Source organism: Carassius gibelio, chromosome B1, assembly GCF_023724105.1.
Source record: "Carassius gibelio isolate Cgi1373 ecotype wild population from Czech Republic chromosome B1, carGib1.2-hapl.c, whole genome shotgun sequence".
Taxonomy (NCBI): domain Eukaryota; kingdom Metazoa; phylum Chordata; class Actinopteri; order Cypriniformes; family Cyprinidae; genus Carassius; species Carassius gibelio.
In genome coordinates this window covers 24,610,114-24,637,321 of record NC_068396.1, presented here as the reverse complement: position 1 = coordinate 24,637,321, position 27,208 = coordinate 24,610,114, and the positions used below count along the sequence as shown (strand labels likewise).

Below are 27,208 nucleotides of genomic sequence, written 5' to 3'. Positions count from 1 at the left end.
ATTTATCAGTTATCGACCATAACGTTGAAATAAATAATTAACAGCTGATATAAATAATTAACAGCTAATCTGGGATGACCAGAGTTTGAATATTACATCCGTATTGTAATTTTTATTTGCAGATCTCTTGATTTGAATGGGACAAAGTAGAAGTCGTCCTGCTCTGTGTTGTTGTGAAAGGTGCGTTATAGTTGTCCTAATGAAGCATGGGGGAGGAGGGGAGCTTAAATCTGACAAGTCAGCAAACCTTCTTTTTTCCTGCTGACCTGTGCTCCTATCTGTCTCTCTCTCTCTTTTTCTCTCTCATGTGTTCTCCATGCCATTTCCTGTCTTTCTGTCTGATGCCTGCTATTAAGCTAGATGGATTTGCTCATCAGTCTCAGGGTGTGATTAGTCTGAATGGCCCATCTTCATCTCATCTTCTCTTGAGCGTTTGATTACGTCTGCCCTCCCTTCCCTCATGTCACTCTTGGATTGGAATAGCACAAACACTTCCTGCTGAACTTGCAGAAAAAGCTCTTACCTTATCTTGTCTCTCCCTCTTCCGTCTCCAGCAAGTAAAAGGTCAGGCTGCTTACTGTACACTAGCTGTGAGTAAACCAAAATGAAGTGGTGAGGTGCATCATAACTAGGCCTCTGGACATTTGTCACATTTTCTGGGCAGATTATACAGGAACACATGCGGAGTGAATTTGAACATGGAAAAAAAAAAAACTTTAAATCTGTACATCATGACTTATTACATAAAGAAACAGTGAGTGTCACAAATGAACACGTGGATGCCATTTACATCAACATTAAATAAAAAATGACACATTATATACATCTAATTCAACATTTAGGTGTGTCTTTGTATATTAAGGAGCATGTTATTTGTAACCGTCTTGGTTTTGAGGAGCCCTCAGAAATGTTTGTGTGGCTATCTTTGTTCCTGTCTTTCGTTTGACCTCTTTTTAAAGAGAGTTTGTGTCAAACTTGTTAAGTTTTATTAGTGCGATTTAAACATGATTATTTGTCCATTTGTCTTCCTTTCCTTAGTAAGTTGTAAAGGTGATGAAGTGGAAGTATGCTGTATTTTCTCAAAATAGGCCTTTGAAATCTTTAATACCATGTTTGTGTGATTCTTAATGTCATTACTTAGTGTTCATCACTTGTATTTCTTAATTCTCTGCAGGAACTGCAGGAAAGAGAATTATTCTCTTCTGGAATGTCGCATTGAACTATATTTAGAGTCTTGTTTCCGTTCCTCCTTTTCCGTTTCTTTCCTTTTCTTTTTTTGTAGATGAGACAAAAATAGCCGTGGTCATGTCTTCAGACTCACCTGGGAATTCATGCACAACTCTGTATGTGTGTGTGTGTGTGTGTCTGACAGCCTTTCCTCAATGACTTTTACTAATTATATTTAGCCTTGTACAGCAGTTTGTTCTCTGATTGGAAGTACGTAACTCATTTCTTTGGATGTAGTTGTGCATCCCATCAGACATCCACTATCACACAGGAGATTCTCTGCTTGTTTAACTTGACAGGTTTAGGCTTGAACATGCATTTACCAATCACATATCTGCTCCTTTAACAGCTTTTTAACTTTGAAAAGTTAAAAAAAATCTTATTCACCTTGTCTTCTCATTGCTGATTGTATTAAGCTAGACAACTTAAACTGGCCTCATGTAACACTTTATGTAGTTCAAAGTTGCTTAGATGTTTTATAGGAGAGATAAAGGAATGGTTCGGGACAATAAACTTGTCGAGTAGCTGTCCAAAAACAGACTAGTTAAAATATTTGTAATACTTGATATTGTTTAGTGGGATGAACGGAAACTTCTCAGAGTGAGTTGGAATGTTCTAACAATGTGCTTTAGCATGCTAACTGCTAGCTGATAGACTGTTAGCATGCTTTCTGAATTCATCCAAAAGGTTTGAGGTCAAACCACAGTTTCAAAATGTTGTCAGATTATTTAAAACATTAAATCGATCAAAAGTGACAGTGAGACCAACTTAACAAGGCTTCCTTAAGACTGACTTCGTCAACTAATCATTCAGGCAACCCACATCTAGTTTATTTTGGAAGCATTTCAGCACATCCCAGGAAGGGATGGTTGCGAACATTTTGAACGCTCTGTAAACTCCCACCCTGCTTAGTGTGCTTCATTGAAAGAGAGTGACGATTCTTGAAGCAGTTTCGACTCTTCAAGCGGGTGCAGTGTTGCTGCAAATTGGCCAATACACAGGCTAGAGCTTCAGGTGTTTATTGAAACAGAGGAAAGCAGTTGGTCTTTTCCATGACCATTAGATACTGAAAAAGCCTGAGTCAGTTTTACTACTGACGCTAAAAGCTTAATTTGACTGCAGGTGGTTTTTCATGTGTGTATGATTGCTTACATGCCTTTGGTATCTGTGTGTGTGTGAGAGGGTTTTTATGCAGAATCCAAATGAACACTTGCCAAGTGCCAAATGGGAGTAAAAATGGCTTAGGTGAGTAAATAAAACTTGCTAATGAGCTACTAGACAGCTATTAACTTTATTAGAAGCTGTGTAACATGGTCAACAAGTAATATTATGAAAACATTGATCTAACACTTGCTGATGCGCAGATTTCAAACCATAGGCACAAATATGTGAGAACATTTTCACATTAAGCAATGAATTGCAAATATGAGGAACACGTTGGTATTTTGTTGTAGATACTGGCTCATCTCATTGCTGTGAGTGACCTTGACCTCTACTTTGTCACAGATATGTCGATAAAGAAGAAATACATTCAGAATCAGGTGAATATAAGAAATATTTCTGAACCGGGTGGCAGAAAGTTAATTTTAAGACCCTGACTGTGTTTACTATATTGACTACAAGAGTGCACTATGAAGTTAAAGGTATAGTTCACCCAAAAATTATGTCAATAATTACTCATGCTGTCATTTCAAACCTGTAATCTTCGTTGGTTTACTGAACTCAAATAAATATATTTTTGATGAAATCCGAGAGATTTCTGACCTTCTGTAGACAGCAAGGATCCTATTCAAGGGCATCGTTAAAATAGTTCATGTGACATCAGTGGTTTAACCTTAATTTTATAAGCGTAAAGAAAACAAAAATAACACAAGAATTTCTTCTCTTCCATGTCACTCTTCCCATACAGTCAGTACCACGACACAGTTGTTATTTCTGTTTCCTTTACATGATAGTTGCGTTGCTGTCTATGCAGTGTCTAAAAGCTCTTGGAGTTCTGCTAATAAACAAAGGTCTGACAAGTTTGGAACGACATGAGGGTGAGTAATTAATAACAGAATGTTCATTTTTGGGTGAACTATGCCTTTAAAATAACATTTTCTTTTCTACAAACTCACACTACTTTTATTTGAATCACTCTGTCTCTCACTGTTTCTCTCTCAGACCTAAATCCCAGTGATATTTAAGGGTCTTAACCTGTGTCTTTCATCCCTCCGTTGTGGAGCGTGTGTGAGATCTAGCGTTAGCCCCCGTCGCTACGCGCTCTGCTAGCTAATGTAGACAGGCACGCTCTGAGCGTGTGCAAAAGCTCATGACCCTCTCCACAAAGACAGACTGCAAATGAGCCTCTCTTTCTCTCCTCTATCTAGATCTTTGTCTCTCCGCTAGTGTCAGCATTCCCTCCTTCCCTCACTCTCTTTTCTCACTCTGTCACACAGTCTCTCTTTCGTTCACTCCCTCGCTCTTTCTCTTTATCTAAGTAATTACCACTCCCCCCGACATCTCTGCCACTGTCATAATCTTGTTTCTTTCTTTCTGTCTCGCTCTCCTGCACAGTGCTTCTCCCTCTTTAGCAGTTCGAGAGGAAATCAATATAGACATGACCCTCTCAGGAGCCACAATATCACCTTTGGGTGTGGTGGTTGTTGGGACAGCAAACGCAACGTTAAGACACTCCTTGGTCTACTTGCACTGATCTTCGTGACACACCCAAGTATGACTCGCAAGATCCGGTTACAAATATGTTGAATGTGCTATATCTGCAAGTTGACTAAACGGCATTTAAAATGAGTATTTGCAAGAAGACTTAAAAATTCTGACGTTTTCAGAGACAAGAGGAGAAATATTCTGATGAATAATAGGAGAACAATTTAATGTAATGCAACATTTTTTTATAATTTTTTTTATTTTTTAAAATCATGTCACTGTATGTCATTTGCATGTTAATGCCAATATTCTAAATATTTGTAGTAGTAGCTCTGTCTGTATGTTACCCTTTATTCTTTAATGATTTATATATATATATATATATATATATATATATATATATATATATATATATATATATATATATATATATATATATATATATATATATATATATATATATATATATATTATATACACACACACATAAAACACAAAAGCAAATCTTAACTTAAAAAAATGATAACTCAACAGGTATGAAATATGATCCGTAAATGGAAAAACACTGTTTATGAGCGCTCAGGTGACCGCTAGACTGCTGCAGGTTAGTAGGGAAATGTATTTACATACATTTATGACCAACTAATACCTAAACTATAGTTAGTTTTTTTAAGCATAAGCTAGGGTATGTGTACAGTCTGCGTGAAGTTAATTTCATTATCAGCGTGCACATAGTGTAGTGTATGTACACAGCACATTATTTGTTTCAATGCAAATTACAGTAGTTTGTCCACAAGGAGGCGTCAAAGCTGGGCTGTTGTTTCACAGTTAGAAAAGAAGCCGAAGGAGGCAGGACTATTAAAGACAGTAAAAAATAAAACAATTGACACCTGCATTGATCGGTGCTTGTTTTGGGGAATTAAAAGCCACCTGCAACTCTACTTTAAAAAAGAACAAATACATTATTTTCGCTCATAACTTTTGGGGGAAAAAAACTGCAACTCTGAACAAGGATTAGGCCTACTTCTAAGCATATGTCAAGCGCACTATTAAATGGATTACACTTTGAAAGGTTGTACTGTAAAAAAACCAAATAGATGTTAGACCTAACATCAATAGAAAGTGTATTAGTAATCCAAACATTGCAAAATGTTTTTATGTGCGTTTACAGTAGTTCTAGTTTTAAACCAACAGGTTCAGCAGCACGATTTTAAGAAAAACGCAACAAATGGGCCTTTGTTCATTTCTCATTATGATGTCACGAAGCACATTGTGTCAGGCTGCTGTTCTTTTCCTCTCCCATTATTTTATGACAGGAGGGGAGATGCTCACTTAGCAGCTCTCTCTCTGTCTCGTTCTCTGGAGGTAATTAGTGAATCAGCCAGTAATTAGTTTGCTTCATGTCTGGTAATTCCCTCTCGTTGCCCACAATGACACTCCCAGCCGTCAACAGTCAACACTGTCACGCTGTTAAAAAAAAAAAAAGACACCTCGTCTCTTCCTCTTTGCCTTTTCCTCTCCTTGTCGAACGAACGAGTGTGTGTCAGAGTCTCGCCCACGAACAGCTCTTTTGAGGCAGTGTTGTGTGTGTGTGTGTGTTCTTAAACACGTTTACTCATCCTCTCTATTTCCCCTCTGCGCTCTGTAAGTGTGCCGGATTGTTTACCTCCCTTTTTCCTCTCCACCATCTCTCTCTCTCTCTCTCTCGCTCTCTCCCTCCCTCACTCTAGGATCGGAAGTCCTCCGAGGCCATGCATTCTTCTGTCCCTCCCCCACCCATCTCTCACTATAGACAGAACATGCAAGACAGAGAAAGAGCTGCGTGTGGTGCCCTCCGCATTAACATACAACACGATGCACACGTACAGGTGTACGCATGGATACTACGCTCTCAGATACTTAATCGAATGTGCCCCATCCCAAGAGGATGAGGCCTTTTTCATTGCGTGCGTGCGTTTGTGTGTGTTATCTGATGAGGTCTGTCTCAGGGGTGGCTATGGTGCTGTTAGAGAGTGACTTGCTGATAAAAGGCCTGCGAAAGAGGCAGGAAAAAAGAGGGGGAGGAGGCTTCTTTGACTGGACACATAAATCAAGGCCCTGGTAATTGCTGCTCAGGAGAAAAAGTGCCTGGGAGAGGGCGGTTGTGAAACTGAACACTAAAGCCATGCTAGCGCATGCTCACACACATCACAAACACACAATGCTGTCATGTTGCAAATGCGATTATAAACAATACGGCTCCTTTCTGAAACCTAGCACCTATATAGACAGCTACCTTGTAAGGCAGCATCCGAAATTTCACTAGTGAGTGATTTGGGACACTTTACGTAGGTAGCACTTCTTTGCGTCACACATATAGCGCTGGGAGGGCACAGAGACCCGACTCACAATTGATTCCAATGGGATTTGATGTTAGCATGTTGCTAAGCTAACAGCTTGACGCACTGATAAGCATAAAATGCAAAGGTTGTGCTGATGTCGTGTGAAATAGTCTATTTGTTGTTATTGATACATATAATTTCTCTTGCTTTACATGAACATTTTTGCAGTGGATTGTGGGATTGTCTTTTGTGCAATGGGTCAGAGCTGCCTTAGATATGGGCTTAAACAAGGTATCTTAAAGTCATAGAACAAGGAATCTAAGGGATAGTTCACCTAAAAATGAAAATTCTATTATTTACTCCATAATTTAGTACCAAACCTGAATGCCGCCTTCTGTAGAACACAAGAAGATATTTTATATATTATTTTATATCTAGATTTCTACAGAAAAAAAAATTAGAATGACATGAGACTGAGTAAATGATGACAGAATTTCCATTTTTGCTTGGCCTCCCTTGACAAGGCATCGTAACGTTGCCTTTTTGTTCTTTGTGGTGCCTTAAAATGCTTTCTAGGTGGGCAGCTTATAAGGATTTGGAACAAAGCTCATATGTAGTATTGACACACTCTGCTTCCCTCATTCCACACGTACCCACACACTCGATTTATCAGAGCCTGCGCTTGCCTTCCTGTGTGGGAATGTTGGACAATAAAGAAAGCAGATCTGAGGCTGTGATTGGTCGTTTTATCTCATCTCTTGAGAGAAGAGCCATGATTGGTTCACTCATCCCAGGGAAGTGAGACAGTAAAAGATGAAAATTAATCTGTCACAGACGCAGACGCACTTAAAAACCCTTCACCAATCAAACACCGTTTCAACAGCTTAAAACATTTCCCTCCGCTCTTTCTTTCTCTCTCTCTCTCTCTCTCTCTCTCTCTCTCTCTCTCGAATAATAAAGTTCATCATAATTTCTGCTTCTGTCGAGCCTTGAATAATTAGTCATGATCGCTTTCAACAAGGCACAGCTGCGAGAAACAAAGGAGAGATAAGAGGAGAAAGAATGAGAGAAGATTTTGAAACAGACACGCACAAGCACCTGTTGTGACATTCAACTGATTTCTGTTGTATTTTAAGAGTAAATCTACATATCGCATGACACATGCAGGTCGCACAAATGCATACAAATCTCACAGGTTTTTCTCCAAAACCAGGGTAGAAAACGCAGAAGATGTGTTGCATTATTTTTGGTATCTGAGAACATGAACAAATTACCCCAAATGTTTAATAAATAATAATGTAGTTAAGTTAGAACTTAGAATCTGATTTTGTGTGGCACTCTATATGGCTTTTCTTGTCTTTTTTCCTTTAAAAAAGCAGAACAGAATAGCTTATTGCTCCAAATACTGCATTTTATCCCTCATAAAGAGAAAAAAGAGTGGTAGACAGGAAGAGTGAGCATAACAGAGCGAGGAAGCATGAGGGAGACATCTATTTCGCTGTGCTTCTGTTATCTTTACTTTCTCATCCTTACATCAGATTTCGTCATGTTCTCCTCTTACCTCTACCTGCAGATCCACACAGGGAGAGTCAGTCTGTGTTTAATTAAGCCGTGTGTGCTCCCTATTTATTTCTGAAACTTTGAGGCGAAGCCAACGAACAATGCACACTCGTCCAAACAAAGGAAAACAAGTAGGCTCATTCAGACACCGTCTCTTTTGCATTTTAACGCTCGTCTTTCTCAAAGAGCGATCGTTTAATTTCATTTCACGCTATTTTAAGTGACAGCTGATATTGTAGATGTGGTTGAAATGAACATCTGGGGGTTAACATCATCATTTGACGTTTCGGTCTGTTTACTGGAATTGTTTATTAGGGATTCATATGGAGAAATCAGAGCTGTGGATGGGTTTCTATCCATAATGCTCAATGAACTGGCACTGAACCTTTGCACGCGTGAGTGTGTGTGCGTGTAATTGAGCTGTAGACAGAAATATGCCTTTACGGCCACCACTAATGGCTTCTGTGCAGAGGAATAGAGAGAGGGAGAAAGGGAATATAGAAGCTGGGAAAGATAATGCAACATGGGAGGGAAGGGAGGGCAAAAGGTTGGGGTAGAGAGAGGTGGAGAGTTTGTGCAAAAGGGGACGGAAGAGTGGGAAATGAGAGGGTGGGCTGCACTCCGGCCGGTTCTACCTCATAACAGGTGTGTTATGGAGGCTTTGACACGAAAAAAAAACGGCTACTCTGGCATTTCTTTGTTCTTTTGTCATTGCACCAGTAGATGTAAGGATCATATAAAACGTGCTTTTGTTTGTAGTCAATTTGTGATGTAGATTTCTTGGTTTTGGCTGGTGATCCATGCCTGCCAGGCTCTCATTTGTTTGTAGATTTGATGCGATTGATATTCAAGCAAATAATCTGATAAAGGCAGCAGCACCTGGTGATTTTGATAGACGGCGGCCCCTCCACACCTTTGTTGCAGTGTATTTTTATTTCATCAATCTGTTTAATCGATCCTTCTTAGGTAGTGCTGCTTGAGAGTAAAAGTAAAGCATAGCTACCAATGTGAAGGTCGTAATTTCAGTTACCAGGGATTGCATGAACTGATAAAGCACCAAGCTGCTTTGCATAAAAAATGCATGCATAAATACAAGAGCAGTGGTTATAGGGGGTGTGCCACCAGGCATTGACCATTAAAAATTCTGTCATCCATGTGGGAGCATCTCAAGCTGTCTCTGGAGTCTTTTAAGCCATATTGGGCCTTAACTTGATCAGCCAAGGCTAAATTTATGCATCACTGGCATTGCCAAAATTCTTTACCATGTTTAAGATGCCATAGCTTGTGTTTATGTGCACATCTGTCAGTATTCAACTCAGATCGGCCAGTCACTACACAAACGCCCTCATGAGTGTGTTGGCACGTGGTGTATTATTATAGGGAATGATGTGAGCAAGCCCCTCAGATTAGTGTCTGATCTGGGCCGAGGCTCACTACTGGTAATCAATGTGTGTTTGTGTGTGTATGCATGAGATCAATGAAAGCAATCACTCTGACTCTCTGTATTGCACTATGTATTGCTTTGTTCAAACTGCAGTGAGCTGTTTTCCTTAGCACATCCTTCAACACCTTGAACAACTGCAGATGAGCTGAACTTTTAAGAGTTCACCGTCATCAGATAGTCTTGCCTGTTTGTTGACTTTGGTAAAGCCTCGCATTTAGTTGGCACCAGTGCGCCAACATACAGTGTGCTATGGGCATCCCGAGTTCGAATCCCGACTCGAGGACCTTTCCCTATCCTAATCCTATCACTCTCCCACTTAGCTTCCTATCAGTTCTGATCTATCCTATGAATCTGAGTGTGACTTAGGTAAAAATTTGCACCAATAGCCTTGTGAGCAGCACGCCGAAACAGCGCCATTGTGCTACGAGCATCCCGAGTTCGAATCCTGACTCGAATCCCCCACCACTTATCTCTCCCCCACTTTGCTTCCTGTCAGTTCTATCACAGTGATGCCAAAAAAAACTCACACTTAATGTTTTCACCCAGCTTAGAGTGTCATTTACATTTTAAAATACTTTCTTCTTAGACAACTGCACGTAAACCATAGGTTGATTTCTCCTAAAAGTGTAAATACACTGGAGAACTTGTGCAGGAAACCTGTTTGAAGTCATTATTTTAGTTCTGTCATGACAACTCTGAGTGATTTGCGTGGTAATGTACATGACAATGTTAATGTGTTTGGTCTTGGCAGAATAGACCTGCTTACGCTGCTGCTGCTGTGGCAGCAGAACAAGTACCAAGACTTGCTACTGCCAATACATCCACAACATACTGCTGAGCATGTAAGAAATTCTGCTGCTGCACATGTAACATTAATAACCCACATAGCATACATGATCACCCCATAGTAGATCTATACAGGTGGAGCTGGTGAAGGTGGAGGGTTTCTGAAGTGCACTGCAAACTGCTACCACAACCATTAGCCAAGTATTTGAATGTTGAGCAGCGAGCTCATTGGCTGCCGATACAGAAAAGAACCAATCAGCTGTGACGTGATGATGTTGTCATTATGTCATGCTGTGTTAGATCTATCAGATTGTGCCATCTAGAGTTTCATGCCAGAACATTTTTTTTTTCAGTTCCATTTAGTGATACTGGTGCTACAGAAATTGCACATTTTGTTTAAAAAACTTTCCATTTCTAGGTACACATCTTTGAAGAGTGCAAGTTCTGTGGTGATTACAAAACATTGCTGTTTGACTGGGTGGTCAGCTTCTGCATAGACCAGTGGCATGAGTTTGGGGCAGGGTTACTTGTTTGCCTAAACAGGGGCAGTATGAGGCCCCGTCCACATGGAGACGCGTTTCTGTGAATACGCACAAATTTTTTATCGGATAGGGTTTCGTCCACACGGATCCGGCGTTTTCATCAGGTGAAACCGCAATTTTTTGAAACCGGGTCCCAGAGTGGATAAATTTGTCTTTGCGTTTTCGTCTGGACGGCTAATCCGTATATTTTCTGAAACGATGACGTCATCAGCCCACGTCGCCCCCCTAGTCAGACACCTCTACGTCACGTAACAGCAACAAAAACATGAACAAACACTGAACGGTTGTCTTTTTATTAACTAACATTAACACTGATTAATAAATGTATTGTTCCATGTTCGTTTGTGTACCACACGCAAGGTTTATGAGCATAGTCCAAGTCTTCTTCTCTGTTTTTAGTGTTTCTCTGTGGCAGAATTACAGCGCCACATACTGGTCTGGCATGTATACTACATCATTATGCTGTTTCGTGTGGATGCGGATATTTCTTGAGACGAGGAAAAAAAAGATCGGATTGGGGTAAAGTCCGTCTTCATGTGGACAGGGCCTGAGTGTTCTGGAAACCGGTTTGGAAACATATTCACCCAATTACTTTTTTGGTTGTGCTACTGCTGCAGAAAATATGCACTACTACTCTTTCAGCAACAATTTCAAATTCCGTAATCATTCTGTCAGTTTATAAACCATCTTATTATACAAAAAATTCTTACTGTATTTGCACTGATCCTCCAGTCTTCAACAACCTTTTAAGTTGACAGTTTAGTTTCAAAGATGACAAAGCGCAAACTGTAGGATCAAGAGTGGTTCACACGTGTGAACGAAAGAGAAAAGATGGATATGGAATCAGCAAAGGAGACAGAAAGAGGAGGAAGAAAGGATAAAAGAGAGGGACTTAATTTACGCTGCTCTCTCTGGGTCTCTCTCTCTCTCTCTCTCTCTTGCGCGGCTGCTGCCCGCTGTCGTCCATCATGGCTCCTATGAGCACCATCTGCTCAACATTACAGCCACTGTTGCCTGGCTACCTGCTTTCTCTCTCTCTCTCTCGATCTCTCTGTTGCTCTTTCCTGTTTTTTTCTCTCTCCCTCTCCTTAATGTTTTTTTTTCTGTCATTTGAATCCTTTTCTCTCACCCCTCATCTCTCTTTCTCTCCATGCTCGGCTGAGGAGTCTTTGGCTCACACGCATTATCCGGCAGGAAGAAGGAGACACATCTTTTACACCACTCATGATTAAGCCATCTGCAGAGAGAGCTGAAGGGAAAGGGGGGGATCAGGGGATCGTAATGAAAACGAGTGTGTAAGGCGGTGAGGGTGAAAGAGAAGAAAAAGAGAGGAGGTTAAGGGAAATGTGGAGGAAGGAGGGAAAGACGGAGAACGGAATGGAGACATGGGCACAGAGGTGGAAGAAATAGAGATAGATGACGACTCAAAAAGGGAGTGAGAGAAAGAGACTAAAGGAGTGATGGGGAAAAAAAGATCAACACTGCCCCCCTCTGGCCTGTCCGGCTTTCAACAGAGATTTGGGCAGCATGACTGGTTAACAGAAGAGATCCAGCTGTCCACACACAGATTTGTGCTCATTGACCAGTCTGGTCTAGATTTATCTGAACAGTCTCCTGTGGCGTGCGCATGTTTGTGTTTCATTATTTATTCTGTTATAAGAGCCTCGTGGAGAGCTGGTTTAAATAAAATGATCGCTCCAGATTGGAGCCTTGTGGTTAGTGAATGTGCTCGGGCACATTGAATTATGTGGTGCTTGTGCGGATAATGCAAGTTTGAATCCAGTTTGCAACAGTTCCCCCTTCTCTGCCCAACATCCCCTAGTCTAGCTCTAACTGTTTCTATTAAAAAGTAGCAGAAGGCTTAACAACAGTTGCGTGGCGTTTCAGTTTAGTTTTCTTGGACGTCAGATCTGTAAGACTATAAACACTTGGTCTGGGTCTCATGACTCTTTGCTTTGGATCTCAGTTTATATTGTCTCAGACAAGACCGCAGTCTATTTCCAGTGTGCTAGAAGTCATTTTATATTACCTTAACCACTATTCAGAGGGAAATCTTTTCCTCTCCCCAGACAAGATCTCCACAGCTCCTTTTATCCCACTTTGTTTTGAGGTTTTTTTTTTTTTTTTCGTTTTTTTTCATTAGGAAACCAGTTTTGATATATTTTGCAATGTAATTTAATCCTGTTTTAATAAAGCTGAATTTTCAGTAGCTATTATTCCATTCTTCAGTGTTGCATGTTCCTTCAGATCATTCCAAACTGCTGATTTGCTGCTCAAGAAACATTTCTCATCAGCGTTTCTTATCAATATATGTTCAAAAGAACAGCAATTATTTGAAATGATTGCTTTTGTAATTTTATGTGAAATGTATATTGTTTAATTTAGTACCAGTCCTCAGAGATCAACTGACAGCTCACTCAGAAAATAATCTGTTAATTTATTTTCTGAAGAATTAGAAATGTATCATGCTAGTTGTCAATAATTGAATGGCTAAATAAATGAAGTGTATCATCTGTTATACAGAACACTGTCTGATCGGCTCTCTTTTCTTGTGCCTGTAGGAAGGTGTGGTTGGTCTGCCGCGGCAGGCTGGTGGAGTCCAGCCACCTCACGGAGGACCGGGGGCTGTGACATCAGCAGGGCCTAATGGGCCGGGGCCTGGCGGATATATGCCCAATCCACAGCAGCAACAGCAGGCGGCCATGATGAAGCAGATGATCGCTATGGAGCAGGAAAAGAGGGTCCAGCTCCATCTGATGGAGCAGCAGAAAGCACAGCTTATGAGAGAGCAGAGACAACAGCAACAGCAGCAACACATGCTGGCAGAACAGGTGAGTGCCACTGAAACGGCAGGGCTTTTGTTTCAAATACTCGTATGAAATAGCCACACTTGTGAGTGTGTAAGCAGCTGCTGACCCTCCGTGGTTTCGGAGTTCTGCTTTCTGTTACTATCGATAAGGAATTTTGATATTCATGCATTTTTCTGCTTTGCTTCCCTTCTTTTTCCAGTTACAACAACAGCAGCATCTCCCCAGACAGATGAGTCAGGCACAGAGGAATCCATACCCGCTCCAGCAGTTTCAAGGCAAGACGCACACAAGTACACAGAAAAAAAAAATATCACGAAACACTTTGCCACTAGATGTAATGACCATATTACTTTGTGGCCCCAATGGCTTATGGTGTTTAGCAATGTAAGACCCTGAAGTAATTAGTGAATCTCCACTCCTTTAAACCTCTAAGTGCATTTCTCCATTTTAAAATGAAAGTAATTTTCTCATTCACATTTTTAAAATTATGCCTTGCCACTTAAACACCCAGTGCATCTGTCAGCATTTCTAATGAACACACACACATACATTCACTTGAACTAAGACTGTTGCAGTTACAGGGAGTCCAACTTTTTATTTTTTTTTGTTGTTGAATGTAAAACTTAAATTTAGGCACCAGTAACATTATATTCCATATGTTCCTTTGGTTATTTGAATTGAATAAAAATAAGTACATTCGCAGGTCATCTTTTACAAACATTAAATGAAGGTAAAAGTAAAATTTCTGTCTAGTAGAATGGAAACTAAAATCTAAAAAACAGTTTGACCAGAGTACATTTTAATAAAATATTTCATATCAACAGTAAAATCTGACAATGATATCAGAAATGCAGCTTCATAAACTCAAATTATTCTGAAAAGCAGTATTTTTCAGTCGTGTGTTAGGGCTACAAACATTTTATTTATCTTTATATCAATTTTGTCTTGTCAACATAATTTAACATTTAATACATGTGTGCTCATCGAAGCAGTAAGTTGTCAAACATGGAATTAATAATTTGATGCACAGACATCTGACAAGATTTCAGTGTGCAGTTTATGTCATCATATATAAATGATAGTGATTCGCTATGCTCTTGAAACTAATGCCATTAGACTTTAATTGAAACAAGCCTTTGATGTACTGGAAATGTAATGAGAACAACAGATGTCTGTTAATATTATTTAATTGTAAATAATTTTAGGCACGCCCCAGGAGATGGCAGCAAGAAACCAGACACTGCAGAACATGCGCAACGCTCGACTTCTGCAGCAGCAGCAGCAGCAGAACCCCGGGATACTGCAGATGACGCCCGTCCAGAACTCGGGCGCCATACCTTCGCAGGGTGACATGAGTATGGCGTACGGAGGCCAGCCGGGTACACAGACTGGGATGTACCAAGGTATGAACCCAAATATGGGCCAAATGCTCCAACAGCAACAGCAGCACCATCCTAACCAGCCCGGCATGGTGATGGCACAGAGACAAGCGGGCGCCGTCGGGCAAGGGATGGTCGGCGGAGGCGGGTATGGGCAGGGAATGCTAATGAACCCATCACTCCCGCAGCAGCAAATAAAATCAGCCGTTGTTGCCCCTGGTGGGCAGCCGATGGCCAAAGTTCAGAGACTGCAAGGCATGATGGGAGGCGGAGGCCAGACTTGGCCGCAGCAGCAGCAGCAAAACATACAAGCCATGGGTGGAAGGACTTCAAACGACATGGTGGTGTTTAACAGTAACCCTGCATATGCCATGCAAGGTGGCCAGGCTCCGAGAATGGCCAAGCAGCATTTCGCACAAGCGATGGGCGGACAGACTATGGTGGACCCTCGTTCGATAAACCCAGCGGCAATGGGTGGACCGATGATGCCGCACATGGCAGGACAACCAAGGACCAACCAGCCGCGGGGAATGGTGATGCCAGGTATGAACCAGGGTGTGCCCAACATGGCTGCTTTTGGACAGGGCCCTGCTCAGGGCATGCCGGGAGCATCGGGAGGGGGTGGGCCGTACATGCCAGGGGGTCAGCCTCAGGGCTACCAGAGGACGTCCAGTCAGGACCTGGCGTACGGTTACGGCAGCCAATCAGGGGCTGGGGCCGGGGTTTCGTTCGGCTTGTCGGATGGGACAGATTTGGATTCGACGGAAGGTTGGATGGATGAGTTTTTCCCCAGCCAATAGCCTAAGGGATTTTTTTAACAGGACAATTTTATGGAAAATGTGATTCGTTTTATTGTTTGATTTATTTTTTGTTTTTTTTTTATACATGGTCGACAAATCTAAGAAATATATTACATGTTGTGTATTACATGTGTGTGCTGTCACAATATTTAAACCAATTCCTCTTTGTTTGGGTTGCTTCTCAAGTAAGGATCCAGTGTTCTGTGTTTTTTTTTTTTTTTTTTTTTGAAGAAATACACATTTGATTCATTTCTCTCTCTTCTTTCCCCCCTCTCATGTCCTTTCTGCTACATTAAGGGCAAGAGGCACTGAAAACCTGCAAAATGACATTGGGAAAGATTTGAATGTGTTTTTAGTTTACCATTATTCTGACACCCTGCTCATGTATGAAAGAGTGTGTGGAAATTCGTGGTGGGCCTTTGTCAACAATAGATCACTTTTCCAAACCAAACAGTTGACCCACACCTCTTTCTTCTCTTTCGTATCTTCTCTCTCTCCCTTTTCCGCTGCTCTTGACACGTGTTCATCCTCTGCATTTGCTCTGCTTTGTGTGTGTGTGTGTGTGTGAGCATCACAACAAAACACATCAGACTCTGCGTGCTCTCAGTGCATGCAAGATGGATGCTCTGCTGTCGCTAGGCGACCGGTGTCAGTAGAAGAGTGAAGCCATGTGTGTGTTTGTCAGCTAGGTGTTTGTTAATAAAGCTTGAAGAGATTTGGCAGCTACAAACGTCTCCCTCCCCTCCCTAAAACTGTGAGAAAGATGCTTTCTTTAGTCACAATGGCAGCTAGAAAGGATACTATGACATTTAACTCATAAAGTTTAAAGATTTCAACGGCCCACAGACATTTGCGTATTTAAATTTTCTTTCAATATTTAAATGCTAACCAACATCCTATTTTTATTCCTTTCTTTACCAGAACATTACTGCTTGTGAACCCTGGTTAAAGATATTTTAATAAGAAAAAAATGAAATACACCATATGTATCTCCGCTGATGGGTCATACCACTTTTCATCTTTTATTTTACTCTTCAAATGACAAATATTTATTAGTTTCCTTCACGTTTCATTTCACTGCACCACTCTCAGCTCTTGAACACACTGACACTCCTTTCCCTGCCACACATTGTCTGAAAAGACAAGGAAAGACAAGCACGTCAAGACTACATCAAGCCAACTTTGTTGCATACAACGTCCTCTTTCTCTTTCAACTGTGACACAATTTCAACCAAAACAAAAAATCGATTTGTTCATATATTTACGACCCATTTCCTCCAACTTGTGTTCATTGTTGTGAGTTTGTCAGCTAATTTCAAAAGAAGTCACAATATGGCATCTTTGTAGCCTGACTTTAGTTTTTTGTTGTTTACCATGAGATGCCACACAAATAAGAACATCAGTCGTTTCTGCTCTGTTGTGTGTTGCTGTGCTATTATGGTATTGTAGTCATGGTGTCTTTGTAATCAAACTCTAGTTTTATTGTTTCCCGCTCTCTGAAGAATGAATATGAATGTAACATTGTGACTGACTTGCCCTTTTTTCTTATTTTTTGTCTTAATGGGAGATTGACCGCATTCACATCTTCAGTGTTTCGCAGTGTTATATTGTTGCTCTGTCAAGAGGATTGCAGATGGAGAGGGTAAAGCCCGCGTCCTCGTGCCGTCTCACCAAATATCAACAATCTGGGACCAAGATGAACATGTTTTTGATTTTTGTTGAAGTCATCGAGCTTATCTTTTTCTTCTTTTTATTTCGTACTGGTGCTGACATATATGTGATGGATAAAGATATATATATCAGATACAGTTATTTGTAAATATGTTTTTACAATTTTAAATACATCAGAGGATACGTCTCTACTCACTGTAAAGATATTGCTGTTTAAGATAGAGAAGTATTTTTATTTCATCTTTTTTTTCCACTTTTAAACTCATCTGAGCTATACCATTGCACTTCAGACAATGTCTTACTACTAATTTGTAATGTAAACCTCCTCTGATTTTTATTTTGAAGGTTTTTTTCTAGTTTAAAAATTTTACTCTGTATCTAAAGCAGTGCTTTTTTCCCTTTCTTTTTTTCATGTACAGAATTATGTAAATGGTAATGCCAGAGAGTTACAAAGAATTTGTTTTTCAGAAAAAATACATTAAAGAGATTGATCATTAAAAATGTTCTCATTAAAATATGTCTCTGCAGTTTATTTGATTGAAGAAAAGAGTATAGCAAGTTTTATGTTTATATGTCAGTTTAAATTATATAAGAAAGAAACTGAAGAAAAAGAGAACAAAATGGTAAAACAAGAAATGGGCCATAGTTAAGGTAGGTACGTGTGTATATATATATATATATATATATATATATATATATATATATATATATATATATATATATATATATATATATATATATATTTAAGGACAACGAGACCGTACTTGTTCAGTGGTTTGTAGGCAATATTAAAATGTTCTGATAAAACTGTAATTTACACACGAATATGACCGACACTGAATCTACCCCTCACATCGTTTTCATTTGTGAAAAACGAAATCTTGTCTACTACGAGTTAGTCTTTATCAGAAAGAAAGAATAATAAATGAAAGTAATAAAAAATCTACGTTGTTGCTTGTTTGAATAAAACCTAAGAGGAGAAATGGTAATGAGAGAGACTCTTTATATCCTTATTAAAGGCACATATGCTAAATAGCGTCGTTTAATATCTTCGCCTAATGAATCACTCCCCTTCTCTTGGTGTCTTTCTCTTCTGTGCTGTGCTGCTTTGGCACGCTGGCTTCTGATTATGATGAATGGAGAAGTGTCACTATGACACCGCCATTACTCATCTTCAGGGTGAGACACATGTGAGGGAGAGGGGAGAGAGGACGGAGGTTTGTTTGGATGTGCTGCAGAAGAGTAGAGATAAGATATAAACACACAGACTGCTCTGTCCCGTGGGGTTGCCTGCTAAATGGGGTCATCTAGTCCCTCAGCACTTCGTCCATTAGTTAAATAAAATCGTCCTTTAATCTGATCTAATAAAAACAGCCAGTGCTGCGAAACCACCAGCAACCATCTGGAAGACCAGAACAAATCACGTGGAAATGTTCTTCCACTTATTTCCTTCTACATGTGGCCTATTGCTTGATTCTATTCGAAGTAAAAAATAAAATGAAGGAAACGCGTTTGATAAAACATTTAGAACATAGAATAAGATGCCATTCCTCATTTAATAAAGCAAATATGAAATAGACGGGAATTAAATCGTCTTTCGCTAAAATAGGCTACGTCATGTTTTGCATTCATTCAAATTTAAAACAACATCAGCACGCTACAAGATTGGCAAACATAACCTGGCAATTTAATTTTAGGTTAAAAATATGATTTTATTGGACAGTGCATAACTGTAGGCCTACTGTAGGCTGATTGTTCCTCATAATGATCGCTAGATGGCAGCAAGGCTCTTCTCTGTCGTCAGAGGAACGTTTTTATCATAATCTCTCTCTTCTCAATGAAAAACACTTTATCTTTCACTTATAAGTCTATTCTAACATCCATTACACATTCGAAATAAAGCCTGCACAGTAGCTATTTGATCCCATCCATAATTTTGTTTTCGGAGACACATTTCAGGAATTGTAAAAGATTCTGTGTTATAAGTCTTTGATCACTTCAGGGGTCATCTTCATGGACATGCATACTTCTTGAATGGTGGTGGCCAAAAACCAACAAAAAAAAAGACTGTTCCCCAAACCTATGGTCAAATATTGATACCATAGCATAGTACATACACAACCATTCCATGTTAAAACTTACTGAGAATGCATTTATAAACAATCTTTTGATATAGGCTCTCATCAAGCAACACAAAACAATGGAGTTAACTATTCATGCACTGTTTGACAAGAGATGCCTTTCGAGATTGATGCGATTTTCACACACAGTAGCATGGAAACAGTCACTCTTTCTGTATAACCCTTGATCAGAATGTAAAATTGCCAATGCTTGACTTCAAATAAGATTACCTTAGTGATAAAGATGCTAGAATAAAAACCACTAAACACATGATTGCAACCCCGTCCAGACACAACAAGCTGGTCACAAACAATTCATGCAGCTACCAAAAAAAGGCCAACGACAGGCATCAATCACATCAGGGCCTGGGACAATGAACCAACACGAGGTGGAGAAATAGACATTTAATGTCTAATATGCACTTGAAGTCTTCTAAAGCACAAAATCAGCATGCTCCATTCTTGTGTTTATTGTAATTGAAAAAAACACAAAGTTACGAGTGAACACACAGAAACATACAGAGGTAATCATGGAAATGGATGAAAGATTTTGTAAGGCAGATTTGGACCTGCTAAAACTGCTGTGTAATGACTAGAAAATGAAAGTTCTTCATGAATAACAAAACAAATGGGGAGTTATTGGTTGTAAAATTGGAGCTTAGGCTGCACAGGTAACATTAATGAGTGGGTCATATCAGGCTTAGTCTTGTGTTCGTCCAGCATCTTTGTCAGTTCATCCTGGTCAGACCCAGAGAGTTTATCCAGCTACAAGAGAAAACAGCAGATGAAATCAACTAAACAATAACTGGAAGTAAATCAAACACTCCTTTCTCATAGACTTTGTATAGTTGTGAGATTATTATAAGCTCAACTAGAGGAAAGACAACAGAACAAACCTTCTTCCCCTTCTTGTAGAAGTGGAATGCTGGCATACATTCAATGTCACAAGACTGGGCGACATCCTGATAAAAAACAGAACATCACTTTAATATTTCTTAAGATGCTTTGCTGCTCTTATCAAACTACATTAAATAAAAAAGAAAATAAAAGCTTTATGTATAATGTAGACAATTTTAAAAGTTTAAGAAAATCATGTAATGAAATGAATGCATTGTATAAATATGATTGAATAAGAATAGGACTTGCAGGGCACATTCAGAAAAAGGAACAGAATAATAATTTTTTTTAAAAGTTTGATTTGGATGAAGGCTATCCATAGCATCAAGTTAATGTAATTCTAGTGCCATCTAGTGGTAAACATCATGAGCTAAAACCAGTGTAATCAATCTCTTCATTATTTTGGAAAGTCACAGAATTGTACATACATATATATATATATATATATATATATATATATATATTTTTTTTTTTTTTTTTTTTTTCATTGAAGCAAATGAGAACACAGTTTATTTTTGTTGTGGTTTCCCTTACCATTATACAAATGTTGACAACTATGATAAATTCTGCTTCTGAGAACCCCAGAAATGTGAAAAGTGTTCATTACTCGGTGATAACCTTACTCTGGACTAGTGTCTTCAAAGGATTATGCATTTCTATGGCAACATTATTAATGCAACCATGAATGGGTGTAATCGAATAATAAATTCACAAAATCACAATACTACAACTAACAGTTAAGCAAATGCTTATAATATGCATTTAAATCGTATTAAGCAGGACATTACAAATTAAATACTCAGCTCACAAGATACAAAAATAGGAATTCTTAAAAAGAAACTTTACAACAACTAAATTACATTTCACTCCAGTCTCTGGCATTTTGAGTGGCTCCACATGACACTGTGGCAGTCGCACTGTGAAGAGCGAGCATTTGGGAGTTTTCAGAAGCTGAATAAGCAATACAGCTATTGTGAGCCGCTTTATTAAAATACCTGGAGGTGAGGAATAATACAAATAATGTCATATTCACTCAGTATTACTTGATCTAATTCACAAATATCTAAATTATAGCTAAGTAGAAATTTGTAATACTCAATTGTGTTGTAGCCACTAAAAAAGTCCAGTAAATTATAGTCAAACACATTTTATATTGAAATAATCAAGATTTCTGTGCCACCCGAGACTGGTCGCTGGTCCCCCCTGGCCACCCCTATGAAAAGTGAGAGAAAAAGTGAAAGTGAAAGTATATGCAGCCAAGTATGGTGACCCATACTCAGAATTCGTGCTCTGCATTTAACCCCCGTCCAAACTGTACACACACTGAACACACACCTTGAGCAGAAAACACCCTTGCTCCACCACTGATTGTAGGTCAAAAAATTAAAAATAAATAAATACTATGTAAGTGAGTGGCTACCATTACCTGTTTTGTTACCAACATTATTCAAGGTATCTTCTTTTGTGTTAAGCAGAAGAAAGAAATTCATTCATGTTTGGAACAACAAGAGGGTGAGTAAAACTATTCACATTTTTTGAGTTAACTATTTCTTAACTTTACTGTGTTTTTTTTTTTTTTTTTACTATTTGCTTTTATTAAATTGTATTTAAATATATACCTACCACATGCCCTAGGACTAGGTAACAACACAAAACCACATCAGTAGACCATCAAGGTCAACATTTGGTAAGAATTATTACACGATTTATCTGTAACAGACGGAAACAAATAATAGGGCGCATTTGACTACAACAAACAGTAAGAAAGTCTAAATAAACCAACGTTTAATAATGTTCTTGTACACTGTCTAGCTTCCTTCACTGCAGCGAATGATCAAAAGTCTTTTGAATTGAAGCAGCGATCTCACCTGATCTTTAATTTCGATGATAATTTTTATCATTTTACTGCTGTCTGGAGTTCAGAAAAGAAACCTTAAACTCACTCTCCCTTAAATGAGCCTCCTCTCTCTGCTCTTCCTGAATCAAGCGTGCAGTTTAAAAAGCATTGCTTTATTGAAAAAGCCCTGCCCCTAACACGCTCATGCTGGTGCATTACAAGCCAGAAATCACCCCATTGTTTGGGGCTCTGTGTGAGAGCAGCACTTGACATTCTTGCATCATTAGGTTTAAGTAAGATGTTTTGCAGATGCTTCTCAATAAACTAGAATTTTCGAGGAAAAATTCATTTTCAACTCAAATTGTGAAACTCATGTATTAAATAAATTCAGTGTACAAAGACTTAAGTAGTCTAAGTCTTTGGTTCTTTTAATTGTGATGATTTGGCTCACATTTAACAAAAACCCACCAATTCACTATCTCGACAAATTAGAATATGATGACATGCCAGTCAGCTAATCAACTTAAAGGGGGGGTGAAATGTTTTTTTTTTAAGCTGTACATGTGGAAAGTGCAGTTTGATGACAACATCGCATGTTGTTTTTACATGATGTGCTTACGCGCCGATAGCTAAGTTAACAACACAGAGATATTTTAAGCAGTTTTACTCACTGCCTGCGGTTCCAACACACAAACCTTTTTCGTTGGGATTGCATCATCCTTAAGAAATAAACGATATGCAAATCTGGCGTCAAACTGGGCCTTGTTTGTAAAACAAGCATCTTCGAAATGCAGGGAACAAACAAAAACACTTGCACAACTCCGTTGATGCTCTGTAAAAATAAACTCCATCCACTGGTTCTTTAATGCATTTTTTTTTTGGTAATCTGTGCAGGGTTGTCTTGCCCTGGCAACCAAAAACACACTCCTTTTGTGACAATTCGCTATCGCTCTGATCAGTGAATGTCTCTGTTCTGCTCTACGGGAGCACGCGCTCTTCCGGCAGACGTGCCCTTAGCACCCATATAAGGAAATTCCGCTCCATCTAACGTCACACAGACCCATACTCGAAAAAAACTTTCCGAAACTTGTGACAAACCGGAAACGTACAACTTAATTTTTGAAACTTTGTCCATGTTTAGCATGGGGATCCAACTCTTTAACAGTGTAAAAAACTCAGTATGCAAGAAATAGCATTTCACCCTTTAACAAAGAGATCTAAGATGGCCTGTGAAGGCTTTCACTGTGGAACATATTTGTGTAAACAATAGTAGTAATAATAGTAAAAATAGTAGCCTATTACTACAGAATTTGCTTACAAATTCAATTGTTTATAATTTTTTTTTACAAACACCTTGATGAATGAAAACCTGCACAGATAAAAAAAAAATCACAGGGACTGATCTCCTCTCACTACAGGACATATACAAAAAAAGGATCTGCAAATGGGCTTGCAAACATCAAAGACACCATCCATCCCATCCAAAATTTCTTCACCATCATGAATTCAATTCAATTCAATTCAAGTTTATTTGTATAGCGCTTTTTACAAAACAAATCGTTACAAAGCAACTTTACAGAAAATTATGTTTCTACAATATTTAGTAGTAGCTAGTAGTTTGTGCACATTTGACAGGATTTTAGAAAAAATAAAAATAATAATAATAATACAAGACTTAGTCAGCTAGACGATGAACTATCAATATTATTAATTAAGTTATTATATGATTCAGTCACACATTTAGCAATAATTGTTAGTTCTGTTTGTTGATTCAGGGTTAGCATCATCTGAGGTCCTCTGAGGGTCAGCATCATCTCTTCTCAGGTTTTCTGGATCCAGACTGGAGCTTGTGTAAATCCTAGTTACCACGGGATGTGAATCCCGTGGCGAAACATAGAAACAAAATACAGACATCATTAGCATAGCTGCTGATCCAACAAAGTAAAATTTGTTTAACCCAAGCTAATGAATAAAAATGCACCTTTGATCAGATGCAACTACACTCACAAATAAAAGATACATTATTCGAATGCTTGGCGAAAGAGATGTGTTTTTAATCTAGATTTAAACAGAGAGAGTGTGTCTGAACCCCGAACATTATCAGGAAGGCTATTCCAGAGTTTGGGAGCCAAATGTGAGAAAGCTCTACCTCCTTTAGTGGACTTTGCTATCGGAACTACCAAAAGTCCAGCGTTTTGTGACCTTAGGGTGCGTGATGGGTTGTAGCGTGGTAGAAGGCTAGTTAGGTACGAGGTATGAAGTCTGGCAAGCGGTACCGGAGCCCTGCAGCCAGAACATCTTCTTTTTTTAAGCTACTTGTATTATTATTTATATTTTTACTATACTTTACAGTTTTTTTCTATTAATCTTCTTTACATACTTTGTATTGCCTGTGTAAGTTATATTTGTTCCCATTATACCCTGTCATTCTCGAGAGGAGTAAGCAAAATAAAAGTTTAATTGTTCTGTAGTACATATGACAATAAAGCTCTTGAATACTTGAATCCTATCTAACCAGTGCCAGCTCTGCAGCTGGGCATCAACTGGAAAGACCAAATGAGAGCCTCCATTGCGGTGAACTTTTCAGATCTACATCAGCAGACAGACCCAATCTACCAGAAGTGAAAGAGAAGTGAACATTTAGGATACATTTCTAACAGCGGTTGACCAAAATGAAAATAAATAAGCTGAGAGATTGAAATAAAAGCTACCCTATACAATATGTTTCAAGGTAAACTATAATACAAAAATATAAGGCAAACAGAACAATGTCCAAATGTTTAGGGTCAGTACGATTTATTAAATATAAAAAAAATATGCGTGTGAATTTTGACTGTACCTTCTTATCACACTGCAAAAAATATTTTTTCTTTATTTCCAGTTCCAGTCTAAAGATTCATGAATCCATATCCATTTACTTGAGAAGCAAAATGACATAGGAAGCCTTATTTTCTTAGAAACTGATTAAAATTACTTTTTTTATGCTTTAAACAACAGATACAAAACAATACAACAGACAATATAAAGCCAGGGTAACAAAGGATAAAAAAATAAGTAATAACAAAATAATATAAAATGAAATAATAATAAAACAAAAACAAAAAATCCAATCATAGACAAGCATGACTTTTACATTACTAAAATAATTTTAAATATAGAACACAAATGGACAGTTTTAATTGCCTTTCTATTAGTACTATGTTGGATAGTACACAAGTAATTTTGCAACTCTTTATAAAACACTGTTTTTTGTTTTTTTTTGTTAGAAAATTTACACTTATGAATGTGAAACTTAACCAACAAAATAAATAGATTAATAACAAAAACTTCTTTGTTCACATTTCCATAATCAAGATATCCAAAAACTAAATTTTCGAAATGCAAATTAAAATTAAAGAGTACCTTTTCTTTGATAAACATGGCGACATCATACCATAATTCTTTAACATGACTACAGTGCCAGAAGTTGTGGGGTACAGTTTCCAAGTGCAAAGAGACATTAACATCAATATCCTTCTTAAAAATAGAGAACAAATAGATTTGTTATTTTTAGTCTGTGAAAAACTAATTTCACTACATACTGTATCAGTTAGACTGACAATGGGCATATCAACCAACATCAATTTTCTAAATAAGGAAACTATAGCACAATTAGTTGCAGATAAAACAAGAGACAATTCCTTGGAAATCACATGAAAATTAAAGTGTGCAAGAAACTCCTCATATGTCATAAGATATCCTTGAGTGTAAAACAAATGACACACTAAAACAATACCCTTATCAAACCAGCTTTTCAAAAAAATGCTTTTATATTTAAACAAAATACAACAATTGTTTGTGATTGGTTGTGCTTGTAGATCAGTTTACAAGTCAGCATAGCTAGAGCATGAAAGGCAGATAGCATCACAGGCAATTACTCAGTCTTATAATCACACATCAGTAAAAAAAGAAAGTTGGTCAGAAATAGAATTAGAAATAAAATTTCACAAAGAAGGTCTATTCAAACAAAATTTTAACCAATTAATTTTGAGAGTGTTATTTAAAGAAAAGAAATGTACAGATGTAGTGCACACGGTTCTTCCATAAAAAATTTAATAAAATTTGATCGATAGACTTTACAGTTTTATTGTCTAGATATATGGTTGATATAGGGAATATAGGTTAATCTAGAAATTCCTTCTGCTTTTGACAGAAGAAATCTACCTCTGAGGGACAAGTCCCTTAAAGGTCCTCTTCTTCGTGATTCCATGTTTTAAACTTTATTTAGTGTGTAATGTTGTTGTTAGAGTATAAAAAATATCTGTACAATTCTAAAGCTCAAAGTTCAATGCCAAGCGAGATATTTTATTTAAAGGTCCTGTTTTTTGTTCTTTTTTGAAGCTTAGATTGTGTTTACAGTGTGCAATATAACGTGTTCATGTTTCGTGTGTAAAAAAAACACAGTATTTTTCACACAATTCACCTATCTGTATACCAGTGTTTTCACTGTCATAAAAACGGGCTGATGACTTCCTTGTTCTATAAAGTCCCTCCTTCAGAAATACGTAACGGGTTCTGATTAGGCCAGCGGTTCCTGTGTTGTGATTCGACACTTGCTTAGCGCACGCTGCCCTCCTGGAAACGCGATTGGGCTAGTTTTGAGAAGCAAGTGGGCAGGATTTGTTTTGAAAACTGCTGGAGATGTACATATAATCACTGACAAGATGTGCATGAAAATCGCATTTTATTTTTTTGCACAGCCTTAACATCTAATTAACAAAGCCAAACACCGTTGCCTTTTGTGTAATAAGTTACAGAAACTGTTAAACGCACCAACTTAAATAATACAATACACTTACCCTTACACTTACACTTAAGTACAGCGTCCCTGGGAAGGCCAAACAAAGATGATTGGACTCAGAGATGAAAATAACAGCGTTTCGACGACATGGCGACAAACACATACGCAGCTCTTCCTCTTCCCGCTTGGCATTAAACTTTGAGCTTTAGAATTTTACAGATATTATTTATACTCTAACAACAACATAACACACTAACTAAAGTTCAAAACATAGGATCACGAAAAACGGGACCTTTAACAGAATTCGCCTACATCGAACGACCAGTTTGGACTACATCCATCTACTTCCTGCAGTAATGACGTCACTAACCGTTTTTTGACTAACCTC

The 27,208-nt window shown here is 38.4% G+C and overlaps 2 protein-coding genes across 2 annotated transcripts in view; one reads left to right on the top strand and one right to left on the bottom strand.

The window, feature by feature from the left end:
• The window catches only part of LOC127948678 (mastermind-like protein 3), a 106,588-nt gene extending 88,887 nt beyond the window's left edge, over positions 1-17,701 (top strand). Inside the window, exons 3-5 of the mRNA XM_052545304.1 lie at positions 13,088-13,357; positions 13,536-13,611; positions 14,542-17,701. Coding sequence (XP_052401264.1) covers positions 13,088-13,357; positions 13,536-13,611; positions 14,542-15,515 — 1,320 coding nt within the window. The 3' untranslated portion in view covers positions 15,516-17,701. The remainder of the gene's footprint in view (positions 1-13,087; positions 13,358-13,535; positions 13,612-14,541) is intronic.
• A 1,995-nt stretch (positions 17,702-19,696) lies between these two features.
• Positions 19,697-22,167, bottom strand: LOC127948537 (thioredoxin-like). The gene is made up of 3 exons (XM_052545014.1): positions 22,072-22,167; positions 20,203-20,268; positions 19,697-20,071 (listed from the first exon to the last, which is right to left on the bottom strand). The coding sequence occupies exons 1-3, from the start codon at positions 22,102-22,104 to the stop codon at positions 19,943-19,945; spliced, it is 228 nt and encodes a 75-aa protein (XP_052400974.1). The 5' UTR covers positions 22,105-22,167; the 3' UTR covers positions 19,697-19,942.
• Positions 22,168-27,208: the final 5,041 nt, after the last annotated feature.

What these genes read in the sequence shown, in the direction of transcription:
- LOC127948537 (XM_052545014.1), bottom strand. Translation starts at nt 22,104, where the DNA reads ATGATAAAAATTATCATCGAAATTAAAGATCAG. An exon ending in TCATCGAAATTAAAGATCAG is followed by an intron (nt 20,269 to 22,071) that starts GTGAGATCGCTG and finishes GTTTTTTATCAG; the next exon opens with GATGTCGCCCAGTCTTGTGA. An exon ending in TCTACAAGAAGGGGAAGAAG is followed by an intron (nt 20,072 to 20,202) that starts GTTTGTTCTGTT and finishes TTTCTCTTGTAG; the next exon opens with CTGGATAAACTCTCTGGGTC.